This window comes from Myripristis murdjan, chromosome 13, assembly GCF_902150065.1.
Source record: "Myripristis murdjan chromosome 13, fMyrMur1.1, whole genome shotgun sequence".
NCBI lineage: Eukaryota > Metazoa > Chordata > Actinopteri > Holocentriformes > Holocentridae > Myripristis > Myripristis murdjan.
In genome coordinates this window covers 19,889,953-19,904,850 of record NC_043992.1, presented here as the reverse complement: position 1 = coordinate 19,904,850, position 14,898 = coordinate 19,889,953, and the positions used below count along the sequence as shown (strand labels likewise).

The window sequence follows — 14,898 nt, the reverse complement described above, 5'->3', positions numbered from 1 at the left end:
GTGCACATGTACAGAGCTGAAATACCTACACACATCCAGTTTAAGAACACATCATGATAATAGAATACATAACACACATATACCATATAGTGCATGCACACCCACACCCATAAGCACACAAACAAGAGCAAAGTGAAGCGTTCAAAATGGGATGTAATTAAAATCTTGTTACACTCAAGTGCATCTGAACCAATTAAACTGAGTTAAGCTAAAATTAAGGCTATTGACTTTGCTCTTGTAATGAAGAAGCTATCAGGAGGAAACTTCCCGCAGTTGTCTCTTCAGATCGAAGCTTCTCCATGCTCATTATTTTGTCCACACTTTTAATATGGTTTCAGCTCTCTATCTCAAGAGCAATTTGCTTAATTCATATCATGTCAGTGTTTTTATTTCCACTGCTGTGGCTTATCAACCCTGACAGTAAGCCACTGTTACTCTGCTAACTAGCTCTGTGCTGACTTCACAGATGCCAAAAGCCTGGCAGAAATGCTGATGAGGTATGTATGCTGAATCTGCCTTTAAGCACTGAACATAAATCACAATACAACCTGGACTTATGTATCACTAAAAATAAAATGTATTACGCAGGGGATATGCTGCCCCTCTTGCCCTTATGGAATTACTAATTACCTCTAATGGAACTGAATTAGCAAATTAGCATTTCAGTAATATAATGCAGAATAGCTAAAAAGTAATGAGTTTTTCTTATTGATTTGCATAGTAAGAACACACGTACACCAGACACAGTGAACAAGCAGCAGCAGACGTTAAGAATGCACATCGACATTCCCAGAGCACAGCTCCTCATCGAGGAGCGGGATACTATGGAGACAATCGGTAAGAAACTGACATCATCCATATGATCATCATGCTGTTTTTCAGCAAGTCAGCCGGTCTTGTTTTTATCTTCTGACTTTTTATTTCCCTTGCTTTCCATTTCTACCTGCCTTTGCTCCTTCTTTCCTGCCCTCTTTTTGTGTCTCCTCTGCCCTTTCTGTCCCTTTTTTTGCTTTCTCTTTCTTACTTTCCTGTCACCCAGACGACAGGTCCACCGTTCTGTTAACAGACAATGACTTCGGGGAGACGAACAAACAGAAGTCCTCCACAGTGACCCATACAGTCCACTACCAGTCTCTGTCCCAGGCCACTGGACCGCTGGTGGACGTGTCCGATGCCAGGCCTGGAACCAGTGAGTCCCACCACCGTCAGTGCTCAACATTTATTTCCTTTACTACTAATACTGCTGCTACTACTGCTAGTCCTGTACTACTAATCATTGTATAATGTGTTTAGTTGGAAAAGTTTCTTGTGGATAAAGCAGGCATTTTGTTTTTCATTGGGCTACTCTGCAATTTTCAGTCTTGCTCAGCTAATAACTTTCTGCCTGAATCTACAGAGCATACAGTTTTATTCTTGCAGACAGATGTCATCGTAAAAGAAAATGACCTTACCATCATCAAAAACAAACAATAGTGATAACATTTCATTGCCCATTCTTGTGAATTACATTGTAGGCAAATAGTTTTCCTTCCCTGTCTTAGCTTAACCCTGCTCTGCCCTCACGTGAGCTGCCTCACAGCCGTTAGATTACAAAGACACAGCAGCCCTAGTGCAGAGCAGCCTCTGGGCTTCTGGCGTTTGAGCTCTACTGAAGCAGAACTGATGAAGAATAGCGATCTCCACACCTCTTCTTGACACATCCTCACCTTTACTGCCCTGTTCCAACTGGCTAGTGGGCCTGGATGAACACGTACTCGTAAACACTTGAGTACACTCATGCACGCATGCATCCACACATGGACACAAAAAGGTGTGCAAGCACATTAAAACGCACGCAACATGATCACAGTTCTGTGCTCACACAGCACGATTCATGCACATAAAGACACCCACGACTGGTTGCTTCAGCTTGGCCAGCGGGGCTTGAACCTAATTTGCTGACTCAGACGCGTCTCTCCCCACTGTTGGGCAAACGCCTCCATCCCTCCATCGCTCAGCGCCCTCTGATAGAATTACTCCTCCCTGACCTACTACGATTACCGGCGCTATTCTTCTCCACCCAGATCCAATCAAGGCCTTGTCTGAAGGGCCCCATTCTGATTTGGCACAGCGGTGCATAGGACATCAGTATGTCTGCAACAGGCTGAATATGATACTATTTTTGTGTCTGTGTGCGCACAGTTAGAGCTTAGATGAATGGTAAAGTCATGGCTATTATGTGGGACCACTGTACAGTGAACAGTTAGGTGGTAATTGATATGTTGTAATGTGAAATGTTGTGATATGGTGGGAACAAGCATTTAAAGCCAACACAGTGATATTAAATTTATTAAAATGTTTTTTTATGAGGCAGTGAATCATGTAATCTTAGAATACTGGTAGCCCAAATCTGTTTTCTAGTTTTTTAAGCATGTTATGATGTTAACAGTGTCAGATGTTTCAGGCTCTGTCCAATGTCAACACACTGGAAAATACTAAGAAATGGTATTTTGTCTTCGTGAAAACAAAGAAGTGACAAGTTTAATTTCCTTGTATTACTGTTGGAAATAAAAGGAAGTGACAAACTCTCTGGGAATCAACTCTTCTAACTAATCTTGAAAGAGTTATGATTTTGTTAAAAGAAACTTGGAAATACCATATGATTCGATCTGAATCACAGATCTGAATTTACTCTTGCAGATGAGTAAACAATAATATGCTTATCATTGGGTTTACTGTAGCTAAACACAGAGATGCATTTATGTATAGAACATGATGCCTGTTTGTCTATTTTAATCACGCTGCCAAAAATATCATCACTCTCCCAGATGTGAATGCATCCAGGTCTAATCAAGTAGACTAAATAGGAAATGTTTATTTTTTCTCTCCTCCCTCCAGATCCCACTGCCAGACGCACTGCCAAAGCCGGTCCTGCTGCTGCACGGAGCCGCTACGCCAGCCAGTGGACCCTGAACCGGCCCCACCCCACCAGCTCCTCACACACCCTGACCACTGACTGGAGACTGCCCACGCCCCGCGCTACAGGCTCTGTGGACAAGGAGAGCGACAGCTACAGTGTCAGCCCTTCACAGGATACAGGTAAAAGGGAGAGGGGGAAGCGGAAGGGGGGTGCATTAGGGGTTGGGGGGGGGGGGGTTCAACCAGGACAGCTAACCCATACAGCAGGTCTCAAATTATGGTCCAAAAGTTGGCCATGGCCACAGAGCACTGTAACTGCAAGAGTTGTATATATATGTAGTAGTAAGTCTGGCACCGCCATACTCTGATTTGGTTTATGTTGTTCACTTTACCAAACAGAATCTCAATATTTGTGGGTTCAAAGTGTTAAAGTGGAAAAGGGCTGCAGCTATGGATATTTACATAAACACTTAGTAGGTTATTAGATCAACCATCATTCTCATTAGCTAACTCACCCAATCAGACTATGTAATATGACAGCATGGTGGCTCAGTGTCACCTCACAGCAAGAAGTTGCTGGGTTCAAATGCTGGCTGGGGCAGGGCCTTTCTGTGTGGAGTTTGCATGTCCTTCCCGTGTTTGTGTGGGTTTCCTCCGTGTGCTCCAGTTTCCCCCACCATCAAAAACATGTATGCTAGCGTTACTTCTCCAGTTAGTGCCCCTGACCAAGGTGCTGGCATGGAACTGGACTTGGTCCCTGGGTGCTGCACATCGGCTGCCCACTGTTCCTAATAGTTAGATTGGGTCAAAATGCCGAGAAAGAATTTCCCCATGGGAATCTATAAAGTTTAACCCTTATATGAGAACGCCAAAAGTAAACAAACAGCAGCAAATGGTAAAAGTTAAAATGAGCAAAAGGTGGTCACATAATTTAAAGAATAGCCTTCGTTGTTTTGAATGCAATGCACTGTCACTTCTTGCTGTTGTCATCACATAAATCACATCCATTGTTCCTCAAAGGTCGCTGTTTAGAGGCTTCTAATGACTCTCTGGTTGGAGAGTGGCTGGATGGTTTCACGAGTCAAATGAAAGTGTCTTAGTGAGATCACCTGGCTATGTGAGGTTAGGTTTTTCCATTTAAAAGAGCCACTTTAATGAAACATAAGTGGGGCCTATTTGTACTGAGCTCTTTGTTGTATCGGCTCTACACTAATAATTGAACGTGTCCACATCCACAGATCGTGCACGGAGCAGCATGGTATCAACAGAGAGTGCATCCTCCACCTACGAGGAGCTGGCCAGGGCCTACGAGCATGCCAAGATGGAAGAGCAGCTCCGTCACGCCAAGTTCACCATCACCGAGTGCTTCATCTCTGACACCTCATCGGAACAGATGACAGCCGGGACCAATGACTACACTGACAGCCTGACTTCCAGCACGCCATCCGAGTCAGGCATCTGCCGCTTTACCGCCTCGCCGCCCAAACCTCAGGATGTCAGCCGGGTCATGAACATGGCCGTGCCCAAGGCGCACAGACCTGGTGAGGAAGTGGAGTCTATCACACAAACATGCACACTGCTCAGCCTTCTCATTCAGCAGCAATCTGCCCTTCCTAAAATCATCAAAATCAAAAAATCATTTGGCTGTTTAGTTTAGTTGAATGTAAACTAATCCAGTGTCACTTCAGATGAATAGTAGTAGTAGTAATAACTGACCATTTTCACTCACAGAGGCACAAAACACTTGAGGATCAGAACTGTGTAGTTCTCCACGTTAAGACCCTCTTAGGTTTTGCTGATGATGTTTTAATTTCACTCTTAAAAACTTTTGAGAACACTGTTTCTATAACCAAAAAAAAAAAAAAAAAAAACCTGACCCTCTCCTGTCATGTTTACTGATGTCAGTCTTGGCAGAGAAAATGTCAATCATATTGTCTTGTTTCTGTCATTCAGACCGTTTCTGTCAGTCAGGTTGTAGGAAAGCAGCTGCTGTATGTTTAGTTCATTGACTCCTTGTTGTCTGAAGCATCTCCTCTTGCCACTGGAAAAAGGGGAAGAAGTGGCTGATGGCCCACTTGGCTAACTAGTCCTCACTGTGGCTGACCACATGGCCGTAGCATCAAGTAATCTATTACTGAATTAGCCTGACAATAGTCTGTGCTGTAATATGGGCAGCACATGGAGAGTCCTTAAAGAAAGTCCACTCAGTTACAGTTTGTAGCTCTAACAGGGTCCATAAATGGTTAGCTTACAGCAGCCTTACAGCTTGGGTTGTAGGGAGCTCATTGTGGTCAACCATCCACATCTAATTCTTCAACACAATCAATGTTCTCTCTAAAAATTTATCTTTAAGAAGTTGTTGAGGCCTTTCTTAATGAAAAATGCACCTTTTATGAAACGCCCAAGGCACATTACCAGTTAAAGAGTTTTGTCATCAACTAAAAACAAATTTGGCACTTTTTCTTGCTTGGAACGAACTCAAGTAATCAGCCCTGGTCTGAAAGCGGCCTTAAACCCAGTGCCACCACAAGTAAACCCACGTCCCGGAATCTGAATTTCCCCTCTCCTACTGATACCAAAAACAAAACAAACTACAAAAAAATGTGCGCAAATGCTGATACACCTTGTTTCCTTGAGCTGTGTGTATAGAAGCAAACTAGAAAGCCCGATTCTGTGTGGCGCAGCTGGTGGTGTCTCGACCTCACAACAGAAATAATGTTTTAATGGTGCCAGAGCCAAAACGCTTTAAGGACCCCGGCTCGACAGTATGGACAGACACACTCATACAACTTTCATTATGCACTGCTGCTGCAGACGACCTCATTATTAAAGCATCATACATTAGACTCGATGGCAGTGCTCCAACCAGGTCCTTCTTTGGGAGCCACTCCTCATTCCCTTGGGCATTCTAAAACTTTAAGACCCTTGATTTAACACCACAAATATACCCATTACACATCATCAACAAGGATTATGAGATAGTTCCTCCAATCGCACCCTCTGGCATGCTCTTTGAAGTTAGTTAGTAAAGACAAACAGTTTTTAAACTAAATGAAGGCTGTCCCCAAAACTCCAAAGTGTTGTTTCACTTTGAGGAAACCACTCATCTCTGGTTGTCGCCTTACCTCAGCTGACCCTGTGTGCCTCAGCACTAGCGTTGCAGATCGATTACAGTGCTTGGTACACCATGCCGACGGCGTGCTGACCACACACAGACACACAGACAGTCAAACAGATACTCACCCCTCTCCCCGACACATGTACACAACTCCTCCATCATCTCTTCTCCTGTCATGTTGCATGCGTGTCTGGGGCCATCGATAGCTATCATTGTTGGAGGTGTCTGGTCCCTGGACCTGAAATGTCAGTTTGTGTGTGTGTGTATGTGTGTGTGTGTGTGTGTGTGTGTGTGTGTCTGTGTGTGCGTGCAGGGGGTACACTGTCCCAGAATCGTGAGCTCCACCTGACAGGAGCTTAAACCATAAGAGCCGCCTCTAATGTTTCAGGTCTCATTATTAATTGATCGGGCGTACATGAGACAGCTGACTCATATCACCAGGCGGTGAGGGAGAGAGGGCAAGCAAAGGCTATCTGTCCGCCTAATCTGAAGCTATTGTCGCTCTGTACAAAACAGCATTTTACCGCCACAATGGAGACTGTTCAGTGTAATATCAGCCGTTCAGCCTTTGAAGCCGGTGTGGCATGGCTAAGTGCTAGACCCTGGTGTCAGTTACACCAAGCACTGGATGCACAAGAAAGAAGGTGTGTTGTAACTTCAATTTCCTGCTGAAGTGTTGTCTCCTTGTAATTAGTTGTATTGTGATGCTGCACAAAGGGAGCTAAAGAAACACACAAGCTCAGGTTTAAGCAGGAAATAGACGCCAGTGGGGTACAAATTTAAATGTAAACATCTATTAGACAAATTGCTAGTCCTTTATTTGGACTCTCGGATGCTAATATTCAACTTAGTGTCAAGTTGGTATCAACTTATAACAATCAGTCAACTTTGCATCAACTTAACATCGAACCCTGGTATCACTGTCTGATGTTAATAACAAACTTTGCATTAATTTAGTACCAAATTAACCCTAACCCTTAATTGATACAAAGGAAAAATTGATAGAAAATTAAATGGTTGTATCTTGATACTGTGTTGACTATTTACATTAGACAGGTTCATATGATATTAAATATCTATAGTGTATCAACTTTGTATCAGTTGACTTTCACATTTAAGTTAATAAATAATTGGACAGTCCAAATAAATTGTGGCTAAAGTGTAAAATGGTAAAAATGTTGTAATGCTGGTATACAGTGAAGAGAGACTGGTAGCAACACTATTGAGTTCCACTCCTGATCCAGATCCAGTGAGGGACAGATGGATTTAGATATTCTAGTTTGATCACAGAAACTTAAAGCCCTTCTTACAAGCTCAGATCTGGAGTGCCAGCCTGCAGCACAACACACCTGAAGCTTAGTCCTCTTAGCTTTAAAGTTCTTAGTCTTATAAAAGCCTTTAGAAGTCCTGAGTGTGCTATTTAAACTTTGCCTCATCACATTAAAAGGTTGCACCATTGAGCATTCATTTTTATAACTACCATACGTGCCAAGAATAGTTACTTAAAGATACAGTTATAAATTATTTGGCCGATCTCAACAGCCAAATTTTAATTTTTAGTCCAGTTTGTGAACAAGGGGAATGATGCAGAAGTGTTTTGCCTCACTTTCCTGTTCATAATTTATAGTTAATGTGAGGGATTTGTTAAATTGTAAGGGTGATTGTACTCTTCCCATTCTGCCCCAAATCACCCTGTGGTTGTAAATTGCAGGTATGGTGTATTTAGTGACAGCAGCAGTACTTTGAAATAAGACCTAATCTAAATGCCAGTTTGACTGACAGCTCGCGGGCGACCCCAGCCTCACCCCATCTCCATCTCTATTACACCTCCCTGACCCGGGCCGACCTCACCTATCCATCACACAGGGCAACGACAGTGCGACAGCTTCTCACTCTTCTCTCTCTCTCTCTCTATCTCTCCCTCTCCTGCTCGCTCCTCTCTCAGCTCATTACATGTGACCAAGCTGAACTGATAGAGCTGTCAAAGGTATAAGAGCTTGTGTATTTGTGTGGCGCTTATTCACTTCCTTATGGAGCGAATTCATTTGACCCGGGATAAATATCTTGTCCCATTACAGTGTGTTCCTCGGTGCTTGCCTCGTAAACTTTTACAGCAGCATTGGGTTGTTGTAAAAGGGCTGCAGTCAGCTTGTGGCAGCCCTGTAAATATGTGTAGTGTGTGTGTGTGTGTGTGTGTGTGTGTGTGTGCGTGTGTGTGCACAAATGAGACATACACAATAGACATACAGGTCAGAGAATATTAAAATGTCACCCGTCACAACAGTGCAAACTGACTTGAGGACACAACACACACTTACACACACACACCCCGCTGAGATTAATAGCTTGGCACAGAGTTGCTATTATATTGTGGATACACACACTGTCCCATTACACGACGATCTGCAATTTACAGGCTGATGGATTTTAGAAATACATTCCTAATGAGCTCCCACAGAAACACTTAAATCTATATTTAATTCAATTAACTCCTCTAGCCATTCATCATCTTTGCTCGCTCTAATCAGGCTTATTATAAAACACAGTAAATTATTCATGCCCCCTGTGAACCCTGAAATTCAGTCTCCAAGGTCACATGTTGCACTGAATGTGAGGAGACAGCTTCATCTACACCAACATTAAGCCTGAGTGGCTAGCAACGAGTGTGTATGTGTGTGTGTGGGTGTGTGGGTGTTGTCTGAAGTGTTGAGTCAGTCCCTTTTCAGTGTAATGGTTACAGTTAATGTTGGTGAAGGAAAGGTTTAGTTCATGACTGGCAGGGGTTAGTTTATGTCAGGCAAGTTAAAAACAGTAAAACAGTGAAACGGTTTGGCTAAGGTTAGTCTTGAACATTGGTAGAGTGTTGGGTTGTATAGTTATACAAGTCCACATGGTGGCAAAATATCCTCAGTAGTTGCTCCGTGCTCCCGAATCCACCATATTGTATTTCTATCGCCCCAGTCACTTCTGTAGTGCAAGAAAACAGCTACAAAATCAACACTTTTAGCACATGAGCAAATGGAAACACAGGATATATAATATCTCTCTCTCTCTCTCTCTCTCTCTCTCTCTCTCTCTCTCTCTCTCTCTCTCTCTATATATATATATATATATATATATATATATATATATATATACATAATATAATATAATATAATATAACAAGTCCTGGTACCTATTTTTTGAGGAAATTGAACATCCTTTTGTTCTCTTTGTGATGTGAATGGAGAAATACAAATGCAGTATACTGTCTTATTGGTTCATGGGAAGACAGTGCAAATAATGAGGCTATTTCGTCACCATGTGGGCTCATATAACACTAAGGTAACTACACAACCTCATGCAAGTTCAATTTTGCTTTAAGTTTAGGGTTAAGGTTAGATACTAGAATGGTTTGGTTAGGGTTAGGGTAATATATCAGTCATGGCAACAATGGAAAAGTCCATTATTTCAGCATTAACAGCCAACTTCACTTGGAAGTGTATATACAGTACAGGCCAAAAGTTTGGACACACCTTCTCATTCAATGCGTTTTCTTTATTTTCATGACTATTTACATTGTAGATTCTCACTGAAGGCATCAAAACTATGAATGAACACATGTGGAGTTATGTACTTAACAAAAAAGGTGAAATAACAAACATGTTTTATATTCTAGTTTCTTCAAAATAGCCACCCTTTGCTCTGATTACTGCTTTGCACACTCTTGGCATTCTCTCGATGAGCTTCAAGAGGTAGTCACCTGAAATGGTTTTCACTTCACAGGTGTGCCTTATCAGGGTTAATTAGTGGAATTTCTTGCTTTATCAATGGGGTTGGGACCATCAGTTGTGTTGTGCAGAAGTCAGGTTACTACACAGCCGACAGCCCTATTGGACAACTGTTAAAATTCATATTATGGCAAGAACCAATCAGCTAACTAAAGAAAAACGATGTGGCCATCATTACTTTAAGAAATGAAGGTCAGTCAGTCCGGAAAATTGCAAAAACTTTAAATGTGTCCCCAAGTGGAGTCGCAAAAACCATCAAGCGCTACAAAGAAACTGGCACACATGAGTACCGACCCAAGAAAGGAAGACCAAGAGTCACCTCTGCTTCTGAGGACAAGTTCATCCGAGTCACCAGCCTCAGAAATCGCAAGTTAACAGCAGCTCAGATCAGAGACCAGATAAATGCCACACAGAGTTCTAGCAGCAGACCCATCTCTAGAACAACTGTTAAGAGGAGACTGCGCCAATCAGGCCTTCATGGTCAAATAGCTGCTAGGAAACCACTGCTAAGGAGAGGCAACAAGCAGGAGATTTGTTTGGGCCAAGAAACACAAGGAATGGACATTAGACCAGTGGAAATCTGTGCTTTGGTCTGATGAGTCCAAATTTGAGATCTTTGGTTCCAACCGCCGTGTCTTTGTGAGACGCAGAAAAGGTGAACGGATGGATTCCACATGCCTGGTTCCCACTGTGAAGCATGGAGGAGGAGGTGTGATGGTGTGGGGGTGTTTTGCTGGTGACACTGTTGGGGATTTATTCAAAATTGAAGGCACACTGAACCAGCATGGCTACCACAGCATCCTGCAGCAACATGCCATCCCATCCGGTTTGCGTTTAGTTGGACCATCATTTATTTTTCAACAGGACAATGACCCCAAACACACCTCCAGGCTGTGTAAGGGCTATTTGACCAAGAAGGAGAGTGATGGAGTGCTGCGGCAGATGACCTGGCCTCCACAGTCACCGGACCTGAACCCAATCCAGATGGTTTGGGGTGAGCTGGACCGCAGAGTGAAGACAAAGGGGCCAACAAGTGCTAAACACCTCTGGGAACTCCTTCAAGACTGTTGGAAAACCATTTCTGGTGACTACCTCTTGAAGCTCATCGAGAGAATGCCAAGAGTGTGCAAAGCAGTAATCAGAGCAAAGGGTGGCTATTTTGAAGAAACTAGAATATAAAATGTTTTCAGTTATTTCACCTTTTTTTGTTAAGTACATAACTCCACATGTGTTCATTCATAGTTTTGATTCCTTCAGTTAGAATCTACAATGTAAATAGTCATGAAAATAAAGAAAACGCATTGAATGAGAAGGTGTGTCCAAACTTTTGGCCTGTACTGTATGTGTGTGTGTGTGTATGTGGGTTTTTCCTCCATGTGCTGACCTCTGGGCACATGCATGTGTTTGCATATGTGAGCACATGGCATCTTGAAATGTGTTTGTCCCGGCACGTGTGTGTGTGTTTGTGTGTGTATGTGTGTGAACATGTGTAGGAAAGTGATTATAGTGATTGAAGGTGCAGCCATTAGAGCTTGCTGATCCCAGTGGCCTCTGACAGATTAGCGTAAAGATGAATGCTCCGGCAGTGCTGAGAGATTCTCATCTAATCAGTCACTGAATCTCCAGCTCAGATCACTAGATCTGTTAACTTAACACCTCTTTGTGAAGAGCTAATTTCCTCAGTCAAATATGTAATCCAATCTGTGAAAGGAATACATTTACAGTCAGAGCAGAGATACCATCAAGTCACTTAACCAAGTCAACTCTTTTTCACATCTTCCTCTCTCTCTCTTTATTGTCCAATTACTTAAAGACTGAGGAGACAGCTTTTTTAATTGTGGTGCATTCATTCAGTAAACACACTAAGTCTGACTCCAACTCTTCTGCCTCTATAGTGCAGCTTAACTCCCAAGACGAGGGGAGTTTGAGAACTGCCAACGCAAGCCGGTTCTGTGCGATAACCCCCTGAGACATGGAGCGAGAGATTTGGATATGAATTAGATACAAGGAAGTTAGGAAGATACATAATCCATCCTTCAGCGTCACCAGGGGAAGGAAAGAAATACCAATCTAATGTAAAATCCTCATGGAATCTCCGTCCTCACTGTAATATGATAGAAAAGATTACACTGTATTATTCAACATCCTATTCTATTATGTCCTGTAATTATACTGCACATTTTTCTTATAGCAACTATTAGATTAGATGGATCTGAACATGGTGGAGAGTGGGAGTATATTCAATAGCAATAAATCACAATCGTAGAACGCCCTGTGGTGGACTAATGTTAAATATGATTTTTGGCTCTCCATGGATTTTGTTCACACAGTCAGAATAATAAAAATGGAGACAATGAAAGAAAAAAGTTTGGAAGTTGGATTTAATCCATTTCGATTAAGGACACATACACAATGGGGATCTCAGAGAGCCAGTACACTCTCTGGGTTCAAGCAAAAAAAAAAAAAAAAAAGTATTGTGGATATCACCATGGAAACCAAAACTAATGCCAGAAAGGGGGATAAGGCCTCTGTATCCCAGCAGATCCTATTAGCTGTCATTTTTGAGTTTCTTATAATCACAATATGAGCTTCTCTGACTCATTGTCAGTGTTGCTATTGAAATGCACTGCAACAACATCCATCTTAAGTTACTGAACGTAGCATCGACTCACATAGTCTTAGTTTTCTGAAACAATCTGCCAAAGGGGTGAGGTAACTTGACTTGTTTCCAGTGCAACACTATTGGATTAATCTCTCATGCTGCTTTCTGTCAAGATATTGTTGCCGTATTAAATATTTCAAAGACTATAAATGTGAATGGTGATGCACTGTGCTGTTTCTAACCCTTGTCCCCTGTCTCTGGCATGCGTTTTGTTCCCCAGGAGGAGAGCTGGTCCACCTGCCGCCGTACCTCCGCATGGACTTCCTGTTGAACCGTGGCGTGCCGCCGGCAGCCCGAGGCGGGGGGGTCAGCAGCAGCAGCGGCAGCAGCAGCAGCGGAGGAGGGGGAGGAGGAGGCGGCGGTGTCGGCAGTGGTGCTACAGGGGAAACAGGAGCTGGTGGCGGAGGAGGAGGAGGAGGAGCCATGGGTCAGACCTGCCTGGAGCCCCAGAGGAGCCGTACCCTGAAGAGGCCCCCTCCCATGGAGCCCACCCCCATGGAGGTGCCCTCACCCAGGGAGGTGCAGCAGTGGCAACCAGGAACTGCCTCCACCCTGCCCCACAGGGAAACCCGGGAGAGGGTTGAGGCCCGGGGCGAGGTCAGGGGCGAGGTGCGGGGCGAGGTCCGGAGCGAGGTCCCCTCCTCAGGAGACCTGGCCCAAGCACAGGCTGCCAAGCTTAGCACCTCCCAGGAGTCCCTTCTGGACTCCAGAGGACATCTGAAACAGAGCAACAACCCCTATGCCAAGTCTTACACTCTGGTATAACACTGGGACACACAGCGGACTGCGTCAGACAACAGGACTACTGCAGACACACCGGAGGAGGAAGGAACGGAGACAGACGAGAGGCGATGGATGGACATTTTTCCACAACAGCAATTGTTGTATATAGAGCCGTTTCCGACATGCATCTGAAGTGGATGCTTTTCTTTGAGTCTGTCTTTCTTTCTTTCACTCTTTTTCTTACTTTCCTCTCTCGCTCTTCTCTGTTGCTTTCGCACTTTTCACTCTCTCACAACCTTGCTCCTCTTCTGATGAATTTTCTCTCACAGTTTTTATTTTCTACTTGAGTATTCTTTTATTCTAAAGTAACAACATATGAGGATTGCCAAAATGATTTATTTAAAATTTGAGAAAGAGAAAAAATACTATTGAATTTATATCAAGGATAATTATAGTCATTATTATTATTATTACTATTATTATTATATAAAAATAGAAAATATCTAAAAAACAAGAAGGGAAAGGGAGGAGGACTCTGGAGCACTCTGCAGGAGAACATTGCTTTCTTTATTTATTTTTATTTTATTGTTGCAGTGTGATGAAATCTGTAATTGGGTAACTGAGGGGTTTTTAGTACTACGGAGAACCGATAGAGGAGAAGAACAGTGAAGCCGGACTCAACCGCCAATGCTGACCAATCGTAATGTTTTTCAACCTTTCTGACGACTGCATGGCGACTGATCAAATGACAATTATTAGGAATGGCTGGAAATCCAAAAAAAAGAAAAAAAAAGAAAAAGAAAAAGAAAAAAGAGAGATTTTTTTGTCACACTATGAAATTATACAATGTGAATATATATAAAGAGATCACTTTTATTTGTGGATATTACAGGGAAAATGATTTGGTTAATAAAGTCCTTAGTCATGTTTGCACACATCTGACTTTGATTTATAACGCGAAATACCGTCATTCTTCTCTTTTCTTGATTTTCTTGCAATTTCTACTTCCACCCTTTTCACTTTCTGTTCTCTGTCCCACTTTCGCTCAGAAGAAACACTCCTGTCCTTTCCATTTAGACCTGTTGTTTACAGAAAAACTAATGCTGGACTTTACCTCCAATAATATTCAAAAGGGATCCTCGTCAAACTTAGGCCTGATAATGTGTAACCTGCGCCATGTTTTTTTTTTTTTTTTTTTTAAGGACCACTAAAAATTTATCAACTTGTTAATTTTACCAGGTATCATTCAGAAACAGGCCATATTAAGAGAACTGTCGTGAAGTGCTTTTTCACTTGCACATGATCAAGTCTCGAGCACTCATCATTTTTATTCATAGCAAAATATAGCGGCGCTTCTTTCAGTATTGCTCTCTCTCCCAAGTAGTCCTCTTCCATACTCTTGGTTTCCTTCCTTGTTTGTTTCTCTTCTTCCCTCTTTGTATCTCTCCCTCACTGACTGAGCTCACACTTGTTTTTTCTGCAGGTGAAACACAACCTTCTCTAGAATGATTGAAAAAAAAAAAAAAAACTAGGAAAAGGTCATGTGCATCCATCATCCATTTCTACACACTAGTATAGCCACCACTGCTCCCTGTAGCCTTCCTGTGAGGTATGTGACCCTGCTGACCCGAGCACCTTAACGCTCTGTGGTCAAACAGACGATATTGTGGACACCCTGTAAAAGGGCAACTGGGTCAATCCATGAGCCCACAGCTAATTTTAGCTTT

At 42.8% G+C, this 14,898-nt stretch overlaps 1 protein-coding gene across 2 annotated transcripts in view; it reads left to right on the top strand.

The window, feature by feature from the left end:
• The window catches only part of dscamb (Down syndrome cell adhesion molecule b), a 141,456-nt gene extending 127,502 nt beyond the window's left edge, over positions 1-13,954 (top strand). Inside the window, exons 28-33 of one of the 2 annotated variants that reach the window (XM_030067666.1) lie at positions 467-497; positions 722-837; positions 1,040-1,189; positions 2,878-3,078; positions 4,137-4,439; positions 12,669-13,954. In XM_030067666.1, the coding sequence (XP_029923526.1) occupies positions 467-497; positions 722-837; positions 1,040-1,189; positions 2,878-3,078; positions 4,137-4,439; positions 12,669-13,213 (1,346 nt within the window). In that variant the 3' untranslated portion in view covers positions 13,214-13,954. Of the gene's footprint in view, positions 1-466; positions 498-721; positions 838-1,039; positions 1,205-2,877; positions 3,079-4,136; positions 4,440-12,668 lie in introns of both variants that reach the window. The other variant, XM_030067665.1, reaches the window with a different exon arrangement.
• The last annotated feature ends 944 nt before the right edge of the window (positions 13,955-14,898 follow it).